General features: G+C 39.6%; 1 protein-coding gene across 2 annotated transcripts in view; it reads right to left on the bottom strand.

The window, feature by feature from the left end:
- Window positions 1-597: 597 nt before the first annotated feature.
- The window catches only part of PECAM1 (platelet and endothelial cell adhesion molecule 1), a 54,210-nt gene continuing 30,837 nt past the window's right edge, over window positions 598-23,970 (bottom strand). For both annotated transcript variants that reach the window (XM_042452640.1, XM_042452641.1), the window contains 3 exons: window positions 23,610-23,666; window positions 12,846-12,868; window positions 598-1,616 (listed from right to left, as the gene is read on the bottom strand). In XM_042452640.1, the coding sequence (XP_042308574.1) occupies window positions 1,587-1,616; window positions 12,846-12,868; window positions 23,610-23,666 (110 nt within the window). In that variant the 3' untranslated portion in view covers window positions 598-1,586. The remainder of the gene's footprint in view (window positions 1,617-12,845; window positions 12,869-23,609; window positions 23,667-23,970) is intronic.

The following is a 23,970-nucleotide window of genomic DNA, read 5'->3' as shown; positions in this document are numbered from 1 at the left end:
TATATATTTAATTTTTTTTAATTATTTGATTATTTATTTTTTGGTTTCGGCCCTCCAGTTGTCTGAGGGACAGCAACCCGGCCCCCGGCTTAAAAAGATTGCCTACCCCTGGTGTAGATAGAGGGGCAGGAAGGATATCTTTATTGTGCTTCTTACAAAGATGAACATGGGGGCAGAGGATGTGCATACCAGGAAACACTTTTTACCTGCCCACCCCAGAGAAGTACAGTTTGAGTCTCCTTATTCAAAATGGTTGGTTCCAGAGGTGTTTGAGATTTTGGTTTTTTGAGGATTTTGGAATACCTGCATTTGCATGCAGATGCATAATGAGATGAGCACCAAGTCTAAATATGAAATTCATTTACATTTCATATATACCTTATGCCCATAGTGTGAAGGTAATTTTATACAATATTTTAAATTATTTTGTTCATGGAAAAAAGTTTGTGTACTTCAAACCATCAGAAAGGAAAGGTGTCACCAGGGTGCTTTACAGACCGCCCAAAAGGGCGGTCTGCCGGCGCCTGTGTTTGCTGCGCCATAAAAAGTGGGTTCTTTTTGTGGCGCGGTAATGATGCCGCAAGGCGCCAATGACGCACTTGCGGCATCATTTCCATGCCGCAATGTGTGGACGCTAAGCATCCGCTACGTCAAAATGATGCCGCAAGTGCGCCATTGGTGCCTTGCAGCATCATTACCACGCCGCAAAAAGACCCGCTTTTTATGGGTTCTTTTTGCTATGCCAAGGAATCGCATGGTTTGTCTGCTGCAGTTCCCTGGGCGCTGCCATTTGTATGTGCTCGGCACGTACTAGGGTTAGGGCGTCCGGAAAGGACACCCTTTTGTAACCCTAGTATATGCCAAGCACATACTATTGGCGCGTCTGGAACGCGCCCATCTCACCTTTTTAGAATATTTCAGATTTTGGAATTCTGGATAAGAGAGTCTCAACTTGTAGCAATAAAGCATTCCGTGGAGGATGCAAAATTACATTCTAGATGTTAATGGTACTTCACAAATTAGGCTATTCCTCATGAATGATGCTATGTGCAAAATACAGGAATAATAAAGAACTCTCATGTATTGCTACCAGAAGCATTTCTGTCACTAATAAATTGCCAGACTGCTTTACACAGTCTTTAGGGAACATAGGGAAGTGACCAGATGTTGTTTCACATTTTGGCAGGCTTATCTTTTCTCCATGATTACTTGAAGGATTAAAAGAAAAGAAAAACAAGAAAGGTGGCAGACATTTTGGCAGGCTTATTTTTTCTCCATAAGTGCTTCTAGGATTAAAAAAACAAACAAACAAACAAACAAAAAACTCAAGAAAGATGGCAGTGCACGCACTGGTTTGATTAGTGTGACACTAAGGAAAATACAGAACAAAAAACTGGAGCGTACATCACTCTGTTGCAATGGCTGAACAGCAATAATACTGTATGAATGTCAGGTTGACCCCACAGGGGTTACCAACAACAGCTCAAGCAGAATGTGACTTCTGAAAGCACCTAAATGCTGCAGAATGTTTGGAACTGGTGGAACATCTTCCATCTTGTTTTCACTCAGGTTTGTTGTCAGGCTTTCTAAGTCCCATCAGGAGAATCTTCTATTCTCTGCAAGCAATGAGATTAAAATAATGTAAGATTCCAGTTAAAATAGTATAAAAACTAACATCAAGCCTGCAAAATGAAATTACATGCAAATGCAATAGCCCTCTGAATTTTAAATGTTCTTCCTTCAAAATTAATAAAAACATTTTAAATTAAAAATATAACACTAGTTATAGTTCTGCAACACATGCTTTTTAATTCCTAGGATTTTTATATACTGTATATAATTTCAACTCCAAGTTATGAAAAGAAAGCAAAATATAGACATCTGGATTTTCAGTGACAAAACTGGGAGCTTAGAATTAAACACATGAGTTCAAAGTCCATTTGGACAACTTCCAATTCCTTGCTATATCATGAATAGAGCAGTAGCTACCATTACAAGAAGATCAATTTTGCCTCACTAGGAGGGGCTTCAATCCTTTTAAGAGTTCCAGATCAAATACAGAAAATTCATCCAATGTTTTCTGTGGGTTTTTTGGGCTGTGTGGCCATGTTCTGGAAGAATTTATTCCTGACATTTTGCCTGAAACTGTGGCTGACATCTTCAGAGGGCAGTGCAACACACAAACTCCACCATTAACAGGAAAAACAACAACACATCTTCCTCCCAAACAAGGGTCCCACAGATATATATACTCCACACACTCCATGCCACCACCCTCTGAAGATGTCAGCCACAGTTGCAGGTGAAACATCAGGAATCAATTTTTCCAGAATGTAGCCACACAGCCCCCCAAAGCCACAGAAAACTATGGATGCTGGCCATGAAAGTCTTCAACTTCATAATTCATCCAGTGTTACAAAGCCTCATAAAAGATTGCCTGGGGACACACTGGGATTGCCTGGGGACACACGCCATTGGCGATGTCCAGCCTTGAGATTATGGAGCTAAAATGTATATTTAGCTGCCCTGGGAATGCCAAGGCCTCCTTTATGAGGGAGAAGATGCTCTGCTCCTCTCAGAAGTGAAACACCCATGCTTTCTTCTATGTTGAAGGGAGATATTTTCAACATATCATGGGCTTTAAATGTAGTCAAATCTGATTTAAAACTTCAGAAAAAATATCAGTAGGATAAAATATTTTGTATGGGGGAAAACTATGCCTCATATGCATGTTTTGCTAGGGAAATGACACACTGCACATTATAAGTTAAAAAATACACACTGATTGGCATTCTGTTCAGTATTTACGATATTGTAAGCCAGACTTATGCCATCAAAAAAAATTGCAATTCACATTTATGGTCATGGCACCATTTCCATCAATGTGAATGATTTGAAACGCACCCTAAAAGCCAGACAGCTAAACTAAGGAGTTCTGAGGCATAGAGAGAAGGGCACTGAAAAATGACACATCCAGGTCCCTTTCACAGCAAGGCACAGTAAGTAAAGCAATTATGATAGGGCCTTGCAGGGGTCTTTGGGTTGTTTTTTACATGATACTTCACTGGTGGGAGGAGACTGGATGTGGTTCACCTCCTCCCTGTGCAGCACTTTGGAATTCCTTTGGTTGGTTGGCTTCTAAATCAGTTTGGGGAGACCGGATCATCCGACATAGATACAGCAAAAGAACCTCATCATTGTACCTACATCTGACAATGCAGGATCTAGAACACAACTATGAACCACCAAAAACAACTTAACCTAATATATGAAGACTACTGATCAACAGCAGATGGGCACATGACATACAAAGTGAAAATTACATATCTAGGAAAGAACAGAAAAGCATTGTGATCAATCAATTAACTGACTTAAGTAAATTCTTGAAGAAATATGTCATAAAAAGTTCATAGAACAGTTCTTAATCTTCAACTGCTGCTCTTGATCAGTGGTTCAGCATTTTGGCTAACAGGATAATAAAAGGACTTTTGGTGAATTTCAGTATATTGAAAATTAAGAACTGTTCTATGAACCTTTTATGACATATTTCTTCAAGAGTTTACTTAATTCAATTAACTGATTATCACATATTTTCTGTTTTTCTTTTCCCCCCTATGCATGTAATTTCCACTTTGTACATTGTATACCTGCCTGCTATTGATCAGCAGGGTGTAGGACATTATATATATCATTGCAACATATGTATCCATAACAAACAACAATATTCCACTGAAGGGTTACCCTTCGGATCTGGAATGTTTGTGGAATTGCGTTTTTTTTTCTTTATGTGAAATCCAAAGACTACTGAAGACCAGTTCACATCACCATCTAAACATTCATGGACCATGGGGAGATAAAAATTAAAAGTGGTTCCCAGGTGTTGCTCCTGTAACTACCTGCAGGATCCAGCTTTTATCATGCAGTGATCAATCGTTTTTTTTTCTCAAACAAGTTAATACTTATAACATTTCCAATTTCTTTTCTTTACATCCACCAAGCTTCCAGATGGGAGATATACTTTAACTTCAAAGTAAGCTCACTTGAGGAGGACTGACCACAAAATGTCACACAAGAGGCATATCCAAATGTACCCATAGGGGCTTGACAGACCGCTCCGAAAGGGCGGGCTGGAGGCACCCATTTTTGCTCCTGAGGGAGGCCAAAGCAGGCAAAATGCACAGCCTCCCTCTACACTAAAAAGAATCCACTAAAAGTGGGTTCTTTTTGGTGCATGCGGCAGATGCCATGAGTGCACCATTGGTGCACTGTCATGCATCGATAACGCAAGCGCGTCATCATGGCAGCCCCCATGTGGACGGGGCTGCACCATGATAGCATCGCTGCCACACGGTAGGGCTCAGGAGCATGCGGTCGCTCTGCATTCCCGAGCCCTAAAATTGGCCCCAGACTGTCGCTTTCTGTCAGTCTGTACCAGGCCATAGTTACAATTTTGTGCATTTATGAACTTTCTAGGTGTTGCACAGTCACAATAACAGCAAAACATTGTCCATGATATTTAAAACTGCTGTATTCTTTACTGGAATATCATATCCTATCTTAAATAGTGAATCACTGACTAGGCACTAAGAAAAGGCATCCACAAAATACACAAAGAATTTGAAGACTATTATATTAGGAAAGCACTATTAAGGAATTAGCTAAATCAAAATAAGACATTTTCTAGACAAATTCCCACATGGATATCCCCACATGAAGCATTCCAAGGAAGATTGTGAGCATTAGATGTCTTTAAGACATCTTAAAGAAATAACTATACAAATACACAATGAAACCCCTGAAAGAATTGAAAGAACTGTATCCTAAATTACATTGGCTTCCATTCAAAATGGATTTAAAACAGGAAGGTTTGAAGGAAGAAGAAAATGAACTAGACAAAGTGCTTAATAATACGGAGGAAAAAGAAGACATTTAAATTCTATAAATTACTTTGACTAAGAGAATTAGAGCAAGATCAAATCAAGAATGCAATGATTAAATGGTCCTTGGACAAAGAAAGAGAAATTGGCCTGTTACAGACTGCCCAAATAAAGCTGCTTCGGGTCTCTTTGGAAGTATGCTACTTAAATGATGCATGGGTCCTAAGAGTCCGGAGGTCGCGCCAAAGCCACACTCCATTCCTAAGCACTGGAGTGCAGCTTTGGTGCAGCTTCCGGATTATTAGGATGCATGCATCATTTAAACAGCATACCTCCAAAGAGACCCGAAGCAGCTTTATTTTGGCAGTCTGTAACAGGCCATAGACATAGAAAGCTGGGCTTATTCAAGGAAAAAAATTCAAGAATGAAATGGCAGAACTTAAAGAAAGGTTACTTAAAAATGACTGAATGCTGGTATTTGACTCCACTAAAAATTTCAAAATTATAAAAAATTGAGAAAAAACAAATGTTGGAGGTGTAATCAAATAGTAGGATCATGATATCACATTTGGTGAAATTGCCCTCTCATGAAAAATTACTGGAAAAAGATCCACATAACAATTTGTGAAATTTTAAGAACTGACTTTCAAATGTTATCAGAAATATGTCTGCTCAATATGATAAACAAAACTACAAACACATCAAAAAAGTGCATTGGAGGGTACAGCACCAAGAATACTACTAGCAAAAAAATTGAAAGAAAAAGAAACTCCAATTATAGCTGACTGGCTGATGAAACTAATAGATATGCAAAAACTTTTAGACAAATTAATGACAATGACAAGGAAGACAGAAGACAACCCAGCAGTAGTAGAATACTGTAAAAAGAAATGGTTATGACAGAGAAAAAGGAAAATAACATAAATTGGATAATTATTTGGTCAAAAACAAGAAAGAGTACAAATAACAAGCCTGAGAAACTATCTGGAAAACTGATGTTTATTCAAATCTGGAGTCAGGAAAAAAAATGATTTTATAAACCAGATTAATGAAGGGAAGTACCAATGTAAAATTAAGAAAATAATTGAGTGTATGTTAAACAAATGTGTAAGAAACAACAGAAGTGTATTGGAATGTGTTTTATATGACAACAATATTTGTTGCTAAAATAAAGTACAAATAAAGTAAAAAAAGAATAAAAGAAAGAAAGAGAAAGAATAAAAAGAATAAAAGCAGGGAATTGTCTGAATAGTAGACTGTATCCTACAATATGGCATCCTTTACTTCTTTATTAATTTGCTGTTTAAAATATAATGTGTACACCGCATCAACTAAAGGTAAGAGACTTTTCTATCATACCAACTACTTGAAAAAAGCTAGTAAAGATAATGGAGAAGAAAGTTGAAGAAGGAGTAGCAAATTAAGTCAAGTTGTATGGCTGGAGCAAGTCAAACACAATACCAAATTAGTCTTTAGCGAAGTGGTTGTCTCATTGTTAAGATATTTCCTTTTAATATGTTTTCAGAAACTGGTGGTAGCTATTAAATAGCACAGAAAGATTGCCAGCTCTGATTCCAGGAAGGAAACCCCCACCCAGTTCCTCTCTGAGTAATTCAAAATTTGCTCATGATGGTTTCAAAAACTAGCTTGAGACAGAATTCCGTATGAAGGCAAAGAGCTGATGAGACCACTTGCCATGAAAGAGAGAGAGAGAGAGAGAGAGCACCAATATGGTGATGATCAGGATATCCAGAATTCTGCCTTAGATAATTAGAAAAGCGAGGTCCATGAGTTCAAACATCTTGACTATGGGATAGGTAGGTGACATATGTTAAAATAATCCCATATATCCCTGCAGTGAAATATGTTCAGAATGAAGTTGTGTAGACTCTTTCCTGTTCAAATATTATTTAAATGTAGGACTTGATCCAATTTGGGTTTAAAACAGTTTATTTTGATCTAAAAATGTTCACATAAGTAAGGTTTGATTGGTGTACTTAAAACCAAATTGATAGTTCTTGAGATTATAATCTTCTTGAGGACTCTCCTTCTATTGTTTAAACCTGAACAAGTTGCCTATTTTGTGCAAACTCCAGAGAATGCCGAACATATTAATTACATGTATAGAGATTTTGTAGCACCTTTGAGTCTAACTGAAGAAAAGAGAAAAAGAACGAAGTTTCTAGCATGAGCTTTCATAGACTTTAGTCTACTTCTTCAGATGCTTATGGTGGAGTGGAAGCCAGGGACAGACAAGAGTGCAGGAGTTTAACTGAAGAAAACTAAAAAGGAATGTTGACTACTTCAGACCCAGGGGCAGTACAGACCGCCCCGAAACGGTGGTCTGCACTTACCCATTTTAACTGCAGAAGGACGCCATAGCCGCCAAACCATGTGGCATCCTTCTGCAGTAAAAAGAACCTGGTTTTTCTGGGTTCTTTTTGTGGCACGTTGTGTACGTCACGAGTGTGCCATTGGCAATGCACAACAATGTGCAGACACTGCATGGTGGCAGCGTCATCATGGCGGCACCCTTGTGGAGAGGATGCCGTCATAATGATGACACCCATACAGACTAGGGTTCTGGAGCATGTGGTTGCCGTGTGCTTTGGAACCCTAGTTTCGGCGCTGGCATGTTGCTTTTGGGCGGTGTGTCTTGCACCTCAGTCAGCATGAGTAGAACCTATGAGCTCTACATGATATGTAGAGCCCCACACACATAGGAACGGCATCCCATTGTTTGCACTTGTTGAGAAAGAAGATATCTGTCTGTATCTGGGCAAGTTTCTTGAAGAGGTTGATGGATTTCCACATCATTTAGCTAAATTTAGTGCTTTCTATAGTGGTAGAATTTAAGGAAATAGAAGAGTGGTGTAACTGTTAAAAGTTCTAAATGCCATGTTGGGGAAAAAGAAAGCCAGTATCTAAGATATGTGGTGAGGAAGTGGAAACATCAAGGCTGAAAGCTATAATTAATTGGCCGATTCCAACTTTATTTTTTTATTCTTTTTTTCAGTTAGTCTAAAAAGTGCTACAAAATCTCTATACATATTAATTCTACAGACTAACACCGCTATATCTTTAAATATAAATTCTATGTTTCCCACAAATGTTTTAAAGAACTGGAGGCTCACTGCTGCAACATGTTTTGGCCTTGAAGATATAGAGAAATAATTAAGTGATATTAGATGCCTCATATGTTAAAGGAGGCACACAAAATCTTTAAAGTGTGAAGCAGCCCTTGACCTCTTGTTTGTGAAAAGTGCCACGTTCTCTCTCTGCCCTGTTATTAAATTAGACAAGCCAAGCTCCTTGCCTAGAATTGCTGTGGGAAAGCCCTTGCTGAAAAAAGCCCTTAAGTTTCAGAAAACAGCAGGTGAAGAAAGCAAGGATCATGAAACAGGTTTTGAGGAGCATCTATCTCCCTTTAAACAGTGATGACTCATGCCTTTCATGTGTGGTCGGGATGGTGAATCTTTAGCTGAATCTAAAGAGCTATCCAAGTTGCTGAACCTATTTCAAGGATAAGATTCAGGATCTTAAACCCCTCAGTGTATTTGCTGCCTCAATACACATGGAAGTAGGGTTGCCAGGTGACATAAGGGAGAGGGCTCCCCTACCTTTAATGGCTGTATAGGAGGTTCAGTAGGTGGCTCTTGTCATGCAAAGGGAATTTCAGCAAGTGCTGCTTCCATGACAAGCACCACCTGCTAACAAAAAAAACCTACAAAATCCATGAGGTAACCATAGGTCAAGGTGAATCCAAGTTATGTACACACAACCCTTAAAGATACAGGAGTCCTCTCCCTTATTTCACCTGGCAATCTGATATGGAAGACAACAGCTATCTGAACCTTTAAATCTCTCCGTGTGGCAGAGAGAAAAGGCAGCTGCAGCATCTCCTGCCTGTTCCTTCCTCTCCCATGTCATTCCATTCCAGATACGTTCAGTTTTGTCACCATTAAGGTCTTGCTGATAATTCATCCCTGTAATTTCATTTTTACAACCAGACCTTAATGCTATGGGAAATAAAGGCCCAGTACAGATGGGCAGGAAGGGATGGCAAGACGTCGTCCTTTTCTGCCCCAGATTGTTGCAGCGGCAATCACACGGACGTGGCAATGATCCATCCGAAAAAGGAGCTGCGAAATGTAGCTATTTTCAGCGATACTGCCAAGGCATCATTGGCGCCCTGGCACACAGCGATGAAGTGAGTGCGGTGCCGTGACATGCGGACTCTGCGCTGCGCTTGCGTCATCATGGTGACCCCCATGTGGATGGGAGGCCACCATGATGGCGGCATCTGTACAGACTAGGGTTCGGGAGCGTGCGTGCTCCCGAACACTAGAATTGGTGCCGGCATGCCTCTTGTTGCCCATATGTACCAGGCCAAAGTTTCACATTTAGCCAGAGATCATTTACGCTGCTCTTACCTTGGTTAAGAGTTTGAGAGGACTCAGTGCACCCTACAGTTATGGAATCTTAGAGGTTGAAGAGGCCATAGAAATCATCTACTTATAGGCCAACACACTGGAGATAAGAGAAGCCCATTTGTTCATTTAGGCCTGATTCAGAGCAAGCAAAGCTGCTGCAGCACTGACTCGGGACAAAGATGGGTGGCGTGGAGCGGGTTCTTCTTGCGCGCAGTAGTGACACCGCAAGGTGCCAATGGTGCACTTGCGACATCACAACCACGCTGCGACGTGCGGACTCTAAGCTATCAAGTCAGAATGCACAGGGAAGTCATTGAGATCCATAAACACCTGGACAACTTCAACAGGAAAGAAGAAACCCGTAAAGTAAACAAAGGCCCGTTACAGACGGGCCTTTGCTCTGCCTCCAGTACATACTAGGGGTTGGCTGAAGATGCAGCGTCCAATTAGGCCTCACCCCTAGTACGTTCAGGGGGCGTAAAAATGGTGGCGCCCAAGTGTATAGTCCCGAAAAAACAACAGGGCACTAAGGGTACAGACGGGCGGCTCTGTGTCGCCCATATTTCCAGCTTGTTGGTGCCGCAGCAGCCTCATCGCACAGCACTGACATGCTGCCAAAAAGAAGCCACTCTAAGCAGCTTCTTTTTTGTGCCGCCATAAAGGAGAAGTGGCGCCACCATGACATCACTTCCTGGAAGTGACGTGTGGATGCTGCGTGGTGTCGGCATCATCATGGCACCCCCTACATGTTCAGGAGGGGGTCATGATGCCGCCGTCTGCCTGTACTCGGGCTTGGGAGTGTGTGGTTGCTGCACGCTCCCGATTCCTAGTATCGCCGCCGCCACCACACCGCTTCCAGCTGGTATGTACCGGCTCCAAGTTATTAATTATTTGTGAGGGTTGTATGTTTACCACGAAGGACTGGGAGGCATGCTCATGGCATCTTCTATACCATGTGACAAAATAACCTGTCTGACTTTGGATGGGATGTCACTTGCTTCTCTGCTTCAGGATGTAGAATATATTCTAGCTCAGATCTGAACTATTTGGGGCTTTATAATAGAACAGAATCCTGAAATGTGCCTGAAAAAATATAGGAAACCATTGCTGTGTGCCCTCAGTTCAGTTCCAACTTATGGTGACCCTATCACAGGGTTTTCCTGGCAAAATTAGTTCAGAGGGGATTTGCCTTTTCCTTCCTATGAGACTGAGAGAATATGACTTGCTCAACATCATCCTGTGGGCTTCCATATCCAAGTGGGAATTTAAACACTGATCTCCTGAGTTGTAGGTGTTTGAGATGTCAAATAGCTCCTTTTCTTGACAGCTTTCCATCGCTGTGGATCTCCTACCCCTTTTAAAATGGTCAAACTTGAAATCTTAGCATTTTTTGTAAAAGTCATAAAATGCTTTAATTTGAGCTGGCTTTGGGATGTTCGGCTTGTCTAAGTGTGAGACCCAAGGTAAACCAGAAGTAGAAGCTAATTCACAATGAACTGTGATGAGGCATATCCGATTCCTTTATAAAATTAGATCTGTTTATTATAACAAACTCAGTGACCTTCAGTCCTGTGCCAACCAGATGTAAACAATACAAAGTATCTTTTCCTATCTTAATGAGGATATGGATGTTGACTAACAGAAATACCTGGTATGTGCATGTATGCAAGCATTTTATGTCAGAGACTGAAGCAAATGATGCTACTGTTTCGATCACTTATTCATAAATTTATTCCTTTGTGATTTAAAATATCCTTCAGAGCTTGCTCATATTATCAGAGATAACCAACCCTTTCTTCTGTGTCCTTATCTATGGGTTTGCTTTTATTTTATTTTTCTTAACAAATACCCACTAATTCCACAGGTCTTTAAACGTATTCAGAGGATCCTCTCCCTCATACAGTGAAATACCTATGGCCTGAAATTACATTCATTGGAAAAGGCTGACAGATACACAACTCAAAAAGTTTTGGATTTTGGAGGATGTTGGATTTCGGAATTCCAGATAAAGGATACTCAACCTGTATAATAACTAATGCAGAGAAGTGGTAGAACAAAAATGGTAGAACAAGAAACTTGTTCAACAAGATCTGAAAAAATTAAGGAAAATCTTTAACCAAGAGTGGAGGTACCATGGAACCAGCAAGGAAACACATTATATGACCATAAAGAAATAAAAAGACAATGCAAACAGTACATTGAAGAACTGCATAAAAGAGATTAAAGGATGACAGATTCATTCAAGGAAGAACCTCCAGTGTTAGAAAATGAAGTGGATGCTGCACTTAAAGCACTTGAGAGAAGTAAATCACCAGGAGCAGACGGCATGCTAATACAGCTCTTTCAAGATGAGACAGAATCCACTTAGTTCTAGTTAAAATTTGCCAAAAAATATGGTCAACAAAGCAATGGCCCACAGATTGGGAATGTTCAATATACTTTCCAAATCCCAAGAAAAGGAACGTCAGGGTTTGTGGTAGCTACTGGACCATTGCATTAATTTCCAATGCAAGCAAAGCGATACTCAGAATTCTACAACAAAGAATTTAATCATACATGGAGCAGGAAACACAAGATGTCAAAACTGAATTCAGCAAAGGAAATGGTATTATGGATCATATTGTAAACATTCATTGGATAATGAAGTGGAGCAAAGAATTTCAAAAGAAAGTCAGCCTGTGCTTTATAGATTATAGCAAAGACTGATTGCATAGATCATGAAAAACCATGGATTGCTCTGAGAGAAATGTGTTTGCCACAACATTTGATTGTCCTGGTTTATAGCCTGTACTCTGGACAAGAAGCTACTGTCAGAACAGAATACAGAGAAACAGAATCGTTTCCCAAATCATAGGAGTTTATCGGACAAGAGGAACTGGAAGTATAATCCAATGGCAATCTGAACGCAATCATGGGGTTTAACGTTATTGCGTGATAGACTGCCACATGCAAATTTGGGCAATGGCATGCTATTTTCGGGCAATGGCGAGCTAGTTTGAATGCAATGCGTATTTACTTAATTGTGCAAAACTAGTAACTTTAATTGAATGCACTTTCTTTTCATTCGAATTTAATAGAAATTCCTCCCATTTGATAAACTCCTAAATCTCCAACATTTCCAATGAGGGCAAGGAAAAGGAGAGCACACTTCCTGGCCATGAAAGCATTTCAACTAGTAGTTTCTCCCATCCCTCTCAGATGTTTTCATGGACAGTCTTTGGTGGCTCCTGGGTAAGTCTTTTTCAGGGGGCAGTGGCAAATTCTGACAGGATCGGAAGCCAATTATGAGTCAGCTGTGGTCCTTCTAATCCAATGGAGTCCAATTATTTGATTTATTAAAAGAGCTATACTTTACCTACGCTCTCTTCAGTTATTTGTGATGTGAATTATGCTTACTACCAAAAGACAGATATTGTAAGAATACACAGTGAACTGAAACAGGCTATAGATGGCACTGATTAATACAAAACAGACACTAAAATCTTCTGCTTTTACAGCTGTCTCCCCATTTCTTATGTCACAAAGGAATACTTACAGAATGCCTGTTTTCCTCAGCATCTGAAAATTATAAAATTATAAAACAAAGTTTAGAAACTGAAATAGAATTCACTAACATTTTCCATTTAATGTGGAAACACACAAACACCTACATGTACTAACAAGCATTTCAGTTGCTCTTAGGGCCTCAGTTACATTTATGTCATATTTATCACAAAAATAAACATTTGGGGCTTTTTCACACAACATAGTTGATGTGCTATGATTCCACTTTAACTGCCATGGCTCTATCCTATGGAATCCTGGGATTGGCAGTTTAGGGGAGGGACCTTTGGACTCCTCTTCTGGGGAGCCCCTCTGGGCAACCTGCAAACACCCCAGGATTCCATCAATAGTAACCATGGCAGTTAAAGTGGAATCACAGTGCTAGAAATGTGTAGTGTGAAAGGGCCCATGGTTTCCATTCCCTCAGCCCTATACAGTGGGCTCTTGGTATCTGCTGGGGTTTGGGTCCAGGATGCCCCGTGGATACCAAAATCTGTGGATGTGCAAGTCCTGTTAAATACAAAGGCATAGTAAAATTGTGTCTCTTATATAAAATGGCAACATCAGGGATTTTTTTTATTGAAATGTATGTATTTTTAAAAAATATTTTCAAGCTGTGGATAGTTGAATCTGTGAATAAAAAAAAATCCATGGATATAGAGGACTGACTATATTAAACACATTCACATTAAAGGAAAGTCTTTAATGTTTTGACATTTCCATGGTATTTCTTTGCTGGCAGTACAGAAGTGACACACTGTCTGATAATTTCTTGTGGCTGTTGGTGAATCTTTGTTTAATTACAGAAATTCAGTTGGAAGGCCTCTCATTTGGAAGACCATTTGAATAATCTTTGCAGCATTAATTTGCTGTTTGTATGTCAACACTGACTTATGGCATTTCCTTCACAAGCTTTCCTCTGAGCCAGAGAAAGTGTGACTTGCCCAAGTCACTCAGTGGGTTTTTGCACAGTAGGGCTGCAAACTCCGCTCTTTTGGAGTCCTGGATCAACATGCAAATCATACCCAATGGAACACCTGAAAATGATTAATCAAAGCAGACATATAAAGATGCACTGGATAAATATAAAATCAGTCTCCAGCATTTCACATATAAAAACTGGAACTCATGTGGCCATGCAGCATCAGAGTGGGGTCATGATGGACAAAGTTATTAATGAAGAAGAACACACAAACTAGGAGAAGCTGCAGTTGTTTGCTCTTGCTTGAGTCCACAGAGAAGGGAAAGATTTCCCCCCTGTCCCTTCCTCTCTTCTCCTCTGCACTCCCCCAGCTGATTTAAATGAGTGCAAACTATTTTTGCGCTTTGAACTCAGTTTTACAGCAACTGAAGTTGAGGGCTAAGAAGCTTATCACACCAATTTTACCGCACAGCAAAGTGTACTCAAAATGGCTCTGTTTCATCCCCCGGCCCTAAGCCATCCCCATTCAGTGCTGAGGAGTGTCCTTTGCTTCAATCGGAAGAATTCCAACCAAAGCAAAGGATGCTTCTCAGCACTGAATGGGGACGGCTTGGGACCAGGGATGGAATAGGGCCATTTTGAGGACACTTTGCTGTGCGGTAAAATCCATTTTTCCTCAGACTTGCGCGGCCCCGAGCGGACCCTTCCCGTGCCCATAACAGATGAAAAATGTGTGCGATAAGCTTCTAAGAAGGAAAGTGGAAGAAGAACAGAGAAACTGGGATATATTAAAAGCAGATGAAAATGGGATGGCAGAGGATTAATCGGGACTATCACTACTAATTTGGAACAGTTGGAAGGTATGCTACAGCAACTCCACCTTTGTCATTAAAAACAAGGTTTCTCCTTGCCACACAGTTCTTCTGCTTCTCAGGGCATATATTCTTCCTCCCCGTAAAAAAAAACTGGGTCAGTGTTTTACGTTATTAGAGAAAACTTTTCAATAGCATTTTCAGCACTCTTCTCAAACTGTAATTTCCAAGGTTCCCTAAGGAAAGCTGCAGACAAGAGCTCAAAATTAATGTATCTTGTTGATTTTCCTCTTTGCTTTCATGTTATGCTAGTTTTATCTGCATATACTCAGGAGAAATATGAGAAAAATAGATAGAAAGCCAAAGTGAATTACAGTGGGCCTTTGGTATCCACTGGGGTTTGGTTCCAGGACCCCTTGTGGATACCAAAATCCATGGATACTCAGATTTCATTATAAACAATGGTGTAGTAAAATCGGGTCCTTTACATAAAGTGACAAAACCAATGTTTGTTTTTTGGAATTTATGTATACATAATAATATTTTCAAACTATGGCTGGCTGAATCTGTGGGTAAGGAAGAATCTGTTGATATAGAAGGAAAACTGTATTTTACAGTGGGCCCTTGGTATCCATTGGGGTTTGGTTCAAGCTCTCTCCTGGATACCAAAATCTGCAAATTCTCAAGTCCTATTATATACAATGGTGTAGTAAAATATTGTCCTTCTTTTTAAAAAAGGGCAAAATCAAGGTGTGCTTTTTGGAATTTGGGGGGACGTGGGAATATTTTCAAGCCATGAATGTGGAATCCATGGATGCAGGCTCTGTGGACAGTGAAGGTTGACTGTAAGAACATCCATGTAAGATATTATAAGGATGTACTTATAAGTTATTATAAGTACATTATTAGAAATCATCTCTCTTTCTCAGATCGTAACAACAACACCTCACACAAAGCACCACAAAGCTGCTTTGTACCCACTTGATGAAATAGCAGTCTTAATAGCAGCTACCTCTGCTTTGACACAGGTTGCCTCCTAAAGTTAAGAGGAAAAGGTCTGGATTTGGAATTCCCTTCCCTGGCCCAGTTCCCAGTCCAGCTATATTGTAAAATACGAGACTGGACTGGACTTTTGGTGGAAATCACAGGGAAAAACAGCAAGCAGAACTTTGCTCAGCTCCTTTATCAGAACTGACAGGATCTAGATAAAGGTCAGCAATTCCCTTCACCAACCATTAGATCAAAAGGCTTTTAGAAATAAACAAATATGAAATAAATTATTTGAGGGCATTTTTAGTATGCTAAGTATTGTACTAGCAGGAAAGAGGAAATTATAAATTTTGTGTATTTCCAAAACTTCAAGTGAAGGGATGTTTGTTAATTACATTGTGGCTGGTGGAGTGGGTGAGGCCAGAGAAAACCAAAGGATATCTCATGTCTTTATCGCCCTAAATCAAAAATCTACGTGGCCAGCAACATTTTTCACTAAGTCCAGTCTGATACATATCTGTAACATGCCCTATTGGTATTTTCAGTCTTTGACATCCAGCTAAATCATTGCTTAATTTCTAAGATGCCCTTGAGAAATATGAAAAGACACACTTTCCACAGTCCCCATGGTTCAATGTGCATTTGGCAAGCTTCATAACTTTTGAAAAGGAGATGTATATTGTAAACATGCCACTTATAGTAGAAATGTAGCTCCCTGGGATGCATGCACTGCATCCTTGCAACAGTGTCTGTTTTGCCCTTTCAGAGTATGCAAAGTAGCCGCAGAAGGTCAATTCATTTACTCTGAGTACTCACTGGTGAATATCTACAGGTTGGTTTCTTGTTTAAAAGGCAACAAAATATGACAATTTTAAAGAAATGGACCATGAAGTAACTGAATTACTGAAAATACGTGTTTTGCTATTTTAGAAGTTATTAGCTTCCCAATTTTAGAACGCAGCATACTAAGGAGTTTATCACATGGGAGGAATTTCTCTTAATTTTGAATGAAAAGAAAGTGGGGCCAGAATGCATTCATGTGAATTCGCTAGTTCAGCGAATTTACGTGAATTCGAATTGTGTTCGAACTGATTTCCCATTGCCTGAAAATAGCTTGCCATTGCCCAAAATTGCATGTGGTAGTCTATCACGCAATAACGTGAAACCCCATGATTGCGTTCAGACTGACTTCCCATTGCCGGAAATTGTGTGTGGTAGTCTATCATGTAATAATGTTAAACCCCATGATTGCATTCAGATTGCCATTGTCTGATAAAGTCCACAGATGTTTTTATTTCACTGGGTACAACTCAGCCCAAAATAAATTCCTTGTTTGAACATTTAATTGAAAATTTGTGTTCTGATATTTCAGAGCTATGTGGCTAGAGAGAAAATTGGCTATCCAATTCAAGAACAGTAGTCCTAGACCTCTTTGTTTTATGGGACTCAGTCTAAGCAAAATAAAGTCCCTGAAGTGGCAAAGTACTTGACTTCATTAAATAAACATGGATTGCAAAATCCTCAATCCTGGCTAGATTGTAAAATCCATTCTGACTTGCCACAAAGAGTCACTGATTTTATTCAGTCCATAATGTATTTCTCTTAGGGTAATGAAGTTTCTAGCTCCAAGTTGCTTGGTAGGGTGGTTTGCCAATGGTCAGCTGTTTGGAGAAGCCCTTATAGTCTGGACACTGAGAAGGATGTTGAAGTTTTCAGTCCGGCTGGGGCAAAATTATTGTATCATTGATACAGGAAGAGCTGTAAACAATTAATGGACAAGGAGAGAGAAAAAAGAAAGAAAGAAGGAAAGGAAGGAAGGAAGGAAGGAAGGAAGGAAGGAAGGAAGGAAGGAAGGGCTTCAGTTCTCATCACCTTTGTACTCTGGCAAATCAAAACCAGCAATAAGAAACATGAAGTGGAGTGGCAAAAGGTAGAAAAGAGGGTGAATTTCACATACAGATTGAAGTAACACTTATCCAAAAATCCAAAATCCAAAACTTTTTTTCATGGGTGGCTGAAGCAGTGATATCCTTGGTTTCTGATGGTTCAGTATACACAAACATTCTTTCATGCACAACATTATTAAACATATTGTATAAAATTAATTTCAGGCTACATGCATAAAGTATATATTAAACAAATGAATTTAGTGTTTTAGCCTAGGGTCCCATCTCCACTATGTATATGCAATATTTCCAAAATTCTAAAATCTGAAACACTTCTTGTTCCTGGTTTTGGATAAGGGATACTCAACCTGTATTGCTTTGAACTCATTAGACTGCCATCTGGTTATAATGGTTACACCAGTACCATCAAATATGTATGCAAATACCAATATATTTCATTCTAAATATTGTTTCCCAAATATTTATTCAATTAGGAAATCATATTTTAATCAAAATAAATAAAGTGAGAAATAAAACTGGAATGAAAAACAAAATTTTGAAAGCTGTTTGGTTTACCAATGGGGGGGGGGGGGGGAAAAATGAAAAATGGCCAACTATTTCCTCAAGTATAATCTAGTCATACAGTGGCCCTTGGTATCCACTAGAATTTGGTTCCAGGACTCCTCACAAGTACCAAAATCCATGGATACACAAGCCCCAGTATATACAAAGGGTTAGTAAAATGAGGCCTCTTTGCTTTTTTGGAATTTAAAAAATATTTTCAAGCCATAGATGGTATAATCCATGGATACAGAGGGCCAACTGTATGTACAGATTAGATAATCTTTAACATACTTAAGTAGAAAGGTTCTTGCAATATTTGAATTTAGAAAGCTATATGGGGATGAGAACTTAACAGCCATGAGATGTTGGCTGTAGGCCTCTTCACATAGGAAGTTATTAAATGATTTTGTAGACCATTTAGTGTGAAATATATCCAGTCTAACCTATGAAGTGCCAAAAATTATTATGATTTTGTTAGGAAAGGTCTTTCAGACAAGAGGACCCTTCAGAGGTATAATGTTCGTAAGCTGCTAAAGAAGGTTTCCTGAGCTACAGAACCAACTTATTTCAAAGTGTGAAATAAAGCAATGATTTCTCATGTCTCTTTCTGCTTAAGAATATTTGTTTTTCCACAGCACATTGTAGGTGACCATGGGATCCTGAGCATTTCCTGTCTCAACAATCAAACTACCTCTTAGCATCTGACTCATTTTCCCAGTGCAAACACCCATGGAGGAACATGTTGATTAGAACCATTTCCAGAGGTGTAGTCATGTCAGCCTGCTGCAACAAAATCAGCCAAGTCTCTTGGTGGAAATTTTAAGACTCACAAGTCCATTATGCCATAAACTTTAATGGACCAGAGTCCATTTCACCAGATGAAAGAAATATAATCCAAAATTGGCAGGCATCATTGTAAACATGATTGAGGGTAGCTGGAAATTGAAAGGAAAACAAAATGAAGAAAGAACAGACAGTGATAACTGCATAAAAACAAAAAAGTTACAGTTAATACAGCACTGTTGCATGGAAGGCAGTTAAGGATTTTATTACACAAGCCTTGGCCTCACCTCGGTCTTGCTGCAATTGGGTTATTAAAAGAGAACAAAAAATGCCAGTTTTTGAGGTTTTATTACCTTCAATTGTATGATGGGGGATTTTTGCGCCATCAACTGTCCCCACATTCTCTCTTCCTCTTTCCCCCTTAATGCCGCCTTCCTATATCCTCTGCCCTGCTTTTCTTATTTTTTTCTTCTTCTATTTTTAACACAATTCCAGAGTTATGGGAATGAGATATCATTTTTTAAAAAAAGAAGAAAAAGAAAAGAAAGTGAAAAGAGAAGTAAACAGTGTGCCTGAGTATAGTGAGAGGGGGAGAGAGTGGGTAAGGGGAAAACTGACACCATCGGGACTGACACACACTATCACTATCACACCTAAGGAGTAATGGGGCGGCAGCGCAATTGGCGCTTATTGACTGATTTTCCCACCCATGAAAAAATGCCCTCTAACAACACTTCAGAGCTTCACAACAGAGAATGGCCTCCCCCTCCCACCATACCCACCAACACTACACAATAGAAAGGACTCATAAGCAGAGTGAAGTTCACAGGAAGCTTTGTATAAGGGAAATGATTCTCAGGTTTGATGAGGGTGTGTGGAAGAGGGGACAACATCTCATTTCCCACAGCCTTTGGAAAAGAAAGAAAGAACTCTGCCCTGGTTCTTGTAGCTGGGCCATTAATTGTCAGGGCTAGAAGACAGGATACACACACAAACACACACACAGCTACTATAATGCAGTGCAGCTCTCTAGTTTTCTCCATCTGGGTTCACCAGAAAATGGAAATAATACTTTTTTTTGTCAGCCAGAATGGTTACTATCTATGTAGCAGAGGGGATTCTGTGTGTTGCACTGGCAAAAAAAAATAGCTTTGAATTCACGACAGCCATAATTTGCAGAAATAAAAAAGAAGTACTGCAGTCAGTGCAGGAGAGCACAACCTGTTCTTCTGCTCAAATTGTTCCCAGAAGAATCAACCCTATTGCTAACTGAAAAGGCTCTACTGGCCTTGATTCTCTTTCTAAAGCATGATAGAATTATGCTAAGAAAAGCCTTTAAAAGATGCAGGCTAAAAGAATTTGAAAAGTGGTGCATGAAAGCCAGGAATATTAGCCACCTTGAGTTTTGTTGCATTTCCCTTTTCTGAAGATTAGCTCCAAAGCAAATGCCACATCTGTGTGTAGCTGCTTCCGTATCAATGCTATCAAGGATCATCTCCATAAACATCTACATGGTTACATTTCAATAAGGAATGCAATAAAGCCTGCAAAAGGGCTTTGCTGTTGGGTGATGCCCTCCTTATCTCTTTGAAACACTTTTCCTGTGTGTCAGTCAGGAAAAGCAGACGCAATTAGAACAATACACTGTTATTACACTTCCAAAAATAACTGAATCTGCAGCCGGTTGTGTGCAGCAGAGAAGGTTGAATGCAAGATTAAGGGTGCTTGTTTACTGTCAGTCTAATCCAGCTCATACCTTTAATCGAATCTCATTTCACTTAAGTTGCTGCCCCACAACTCAGTATTGATTTAAACAGATTTTAAATAATACATGCCTTTCTCAGACTCATTTGGGCTAATGAAAGTAGATATAGGTAGGTGTCTTTCCTATAGATTACCACCTATAGATTACCACAAAAACTACCAATCAGAAAAATTCTTATAGAAAATATAGAAATGCTTACTTCCCAGATTGTCCCAAGACATTTTACATAGTCGCAAATAAAGCCAGTGTGGTGCGGTGGTTTGAGCATTTGACAATGACTCTGGAAATCAGGGTTCAATACCCCACTCAGCTATGGAAACACACTAGGTGACCCAGGCAAATCACGAACTTTCAGCACCAGAAACCCCATGATAATTTCACTTTAGGGTTGCCATAAGTCAGAAATAACTTGAAGGCACATAATAACACCCTACTAAGTCAAGGTGCATTGTATTCTAGACCAGTCAATTTATTTTGGCATCCGAGGGATACGTTTCCTAAGCACCTATTCCTCTTTCCTTTCTGTAAAATAAATAATCACAATAAACTGAACAGTTAAGCCTTTACAGCCCTTTCATGACACTGAAAATCTTTGCCTGGAACAGATTTTTCACTATGTCTAATGGTAGGACCAATCCTCACTAGTTTATCAACTACGTGGTACAAAGGAGGGAAAAGTTGTGAAAGATTTTCTTTCCAAAGTAGAGCACAAAAAGCAAAGGTATTGAAACAAAGTACAAAATTCAGTAAAGTAGGGTTAGTAATTAAACATCAGCAACTAAGATGCTAACATAAATTTCAATTCAAATTTCATTTTGACAGCCAAAGAAGACCTCAGGACAAGATGCCATTGATTATGTAATTTTAGCATAGAGCTGGAAGTACACTCTCAATGCCTGCTTCTTCCCTTGCACACTACCTTAACACCTTGTATTAGTAGCACATGCATCTTAAATAAATTATGTCCTTTTCATTGTACTCTTGTACTGTATAAACAAGAAATGGAACTCAAGAGTGGAAGTGTGGAGATAAATGGGGCAAGACCATGGAGAGGCAGGTTTGATTTTCTCTGAGGCCCCATTCAGACTGGCACATTTGCGCTGGAGGGAACTGGGTACAATAGGGGGCCCTTCTCTCGAATGCCTCCCAAAGCAAGTGCCGTCTATAAATACCTTCATCAGGATATTTAACCCTGGAACACCATTGCAGCTCTTTACCCGGTTTAAAAGGAAGAGTCCTCTGCTGTCAATCAAATTAGTTCTGCTTTCGTAAAAGGTGACGTTTCTTGCAGCTATTGGCTAAGCGGATGGGGGCTACCACCCTCCTCTTTTTTGAAATCTGGCGGGAAAGGTGCACAGATGCTGTCAAATTTAAAAACCTCCAATGTGTGTCTTGTGTGTAGCAAAAGCAAAAGCATTCAATTAGTATCAATTTGCCAAATTGAAAGGGAAACATTTGTAACATTGGCATTGTAGCATTCACATTTTAAACAAATCATTCCAGGAGCAAGAGGAAATGAAAGGGAAATGTAGCGCTGGCATTCTAATTGTAGCCTCCGCATATAACACAAATAATAATAATAATAATAATAATAATAATAATAATAATAATGGCTCTTATAAGGTGCTGTTCCAGGAGCAAGAGGAAATGAAAGTAGCACAAGCACACACACATTCTATGTCACCCAAAAAATCATGTGCATAGACTTTCAAAAATAAAAAGAGAGAGAGGCTCCTTCCTCTTGGCTCCGCAGCCCGATTTCCCTACAGCCTTTCTCTGGCTTGGCCCCGCAGTCCAATTTCCCTTGGCAATTCTTCTCCTCCCGATGCTGCCCTCCATGGCCCCCTTCTCTCCCCCAGATGCTTAATCCTCCTCCTCCTCCTCCTCTGATGAAGGGGAGGAAATGCTCTGCCCACTGCCCTCCCTCTGACCTCAATCCCTCCCCTGAACTTGACCCAATCATGACCGGCAGCAAGTTCATATTCGCCGAACCCGGGTTTTTTCAAAAGAGATGGCTTTTAACCCGATTGCAAATGACCTGCGCTAAGGGGCATTTGCCACGAAACGCTTGTGCCTGCCTCGAAATGTATTGTGACAGATTCGGGGCCAATATGAACTTCACGTGCAAGGATCGATTCCTGATCTGGGTTAAAATGTAGTCTGAATGGCCCCTGAATTGAACATACTACAATCTGAGAGGCACTGGGAAAGGATCCTATACCAGAAAAGGGGAAGAAGAGAATGGAAAGGAGAACAAAGCAAAGGCAAGAAATAGAGATTTTTAGCTGGATGAAAAACAGAGAGGCAGTGAAAATTTAGTGACCACAAATCATTACAAAACCAAACAACTCTGAAGTGTTTTACTTAGGATGGGGAAATAACAATAGCATAGCAGGGAGAATGAATGGGATAACGTCTTCAAGGATGAGCTGACAGACATTATGATTTTGCAGAATAACTATTTTTTAAAACTACAGATTGTTTTATGGCACAATCCTGTGCATGCCTATTCAGAAACAAATCCCTTTACAATATAAGCCTCAGTCCATCCTAGGTCTGTGGGTACAGGAATGCAGCCTTTGTTGGTGCTGTTCCATTTGTGCAAACCCATATACCTCTACTCAAAAATAGATCCCCTTAATTTTAATTAGGTTTACTATGAAGAAATTGGTTGTAAGACTGCAGCCCACATGAAGAAATGGTTTATATATTTAGCCAGGATTTTTTTTAAAAAAGAAAGCATTTGCAAGTCAGCCCTCCATATCCATGGATTTTTATTAATGGATTCAAGCATCCACATACTGAAAATATTTCAAAAAATATAAATTCCACAAAGCAAATCTTGATTTTGCCATTTAATGTAAGGAACACTATTTTACTATGCCATTGTATGTAATGGGACTTGAGCATCCACAGATTTTGGTATTCTTGGAACCAAACCTCAGCTGATACCAAGGATCCAAATGTACATATAAAAAATGCCACATGGACACTTCCTTTATGTGATAGGTTTAAAAAAAACATGCTTACTTACCATTAACAGCTTTTCTGATTTCAGTATAAACTGTCTCATTCTTCTTTGCCACAGGAGCTGGAAAATGTATCCATATGGAATCAGTTACTTTCTGGAGTAAAAATAGGTGGAGTGTCTTTACTATTTGGACAGCCCCTGAACTAGGAACAGATGGGACCTTTCTCTATGCCTAAGGTGAACATTACTTTTCCAATGTTAAAATATGTGATTGAAACATATCCCAGTAATTTTCCTGTTTAAACACTTTTCCTGCTGAATGCAACCAATTCAGTATTGAATTGTTGAATCATACTTCTCTAGAGAAAATTTCTAATCCAGGGTTTGGGGGACCACATTCTCAGAAGGAGGCACACAGGCCATA

Source organism: Sceloporus undulatus, chromosome 2, assembly GCF_019175285.1.
Source record: "Sceloporus undulatus isolate JIND9_A2432 ecotype Alabama chromosome 2, SceUnd_v1.1, whole genome shotgun sequence".
Classification (NCBI taxonomy): Eukaryota; Metazoa; Chordata; class Lepidosauria; order Squamata; family Phrynosomatidae; genus Sceloporus; species Sceloporus undulatus.
Note: the sequence above shows the minus strand (reverse complement) of the source record. Positions and strands in the feature narration are given on the sequence as shown.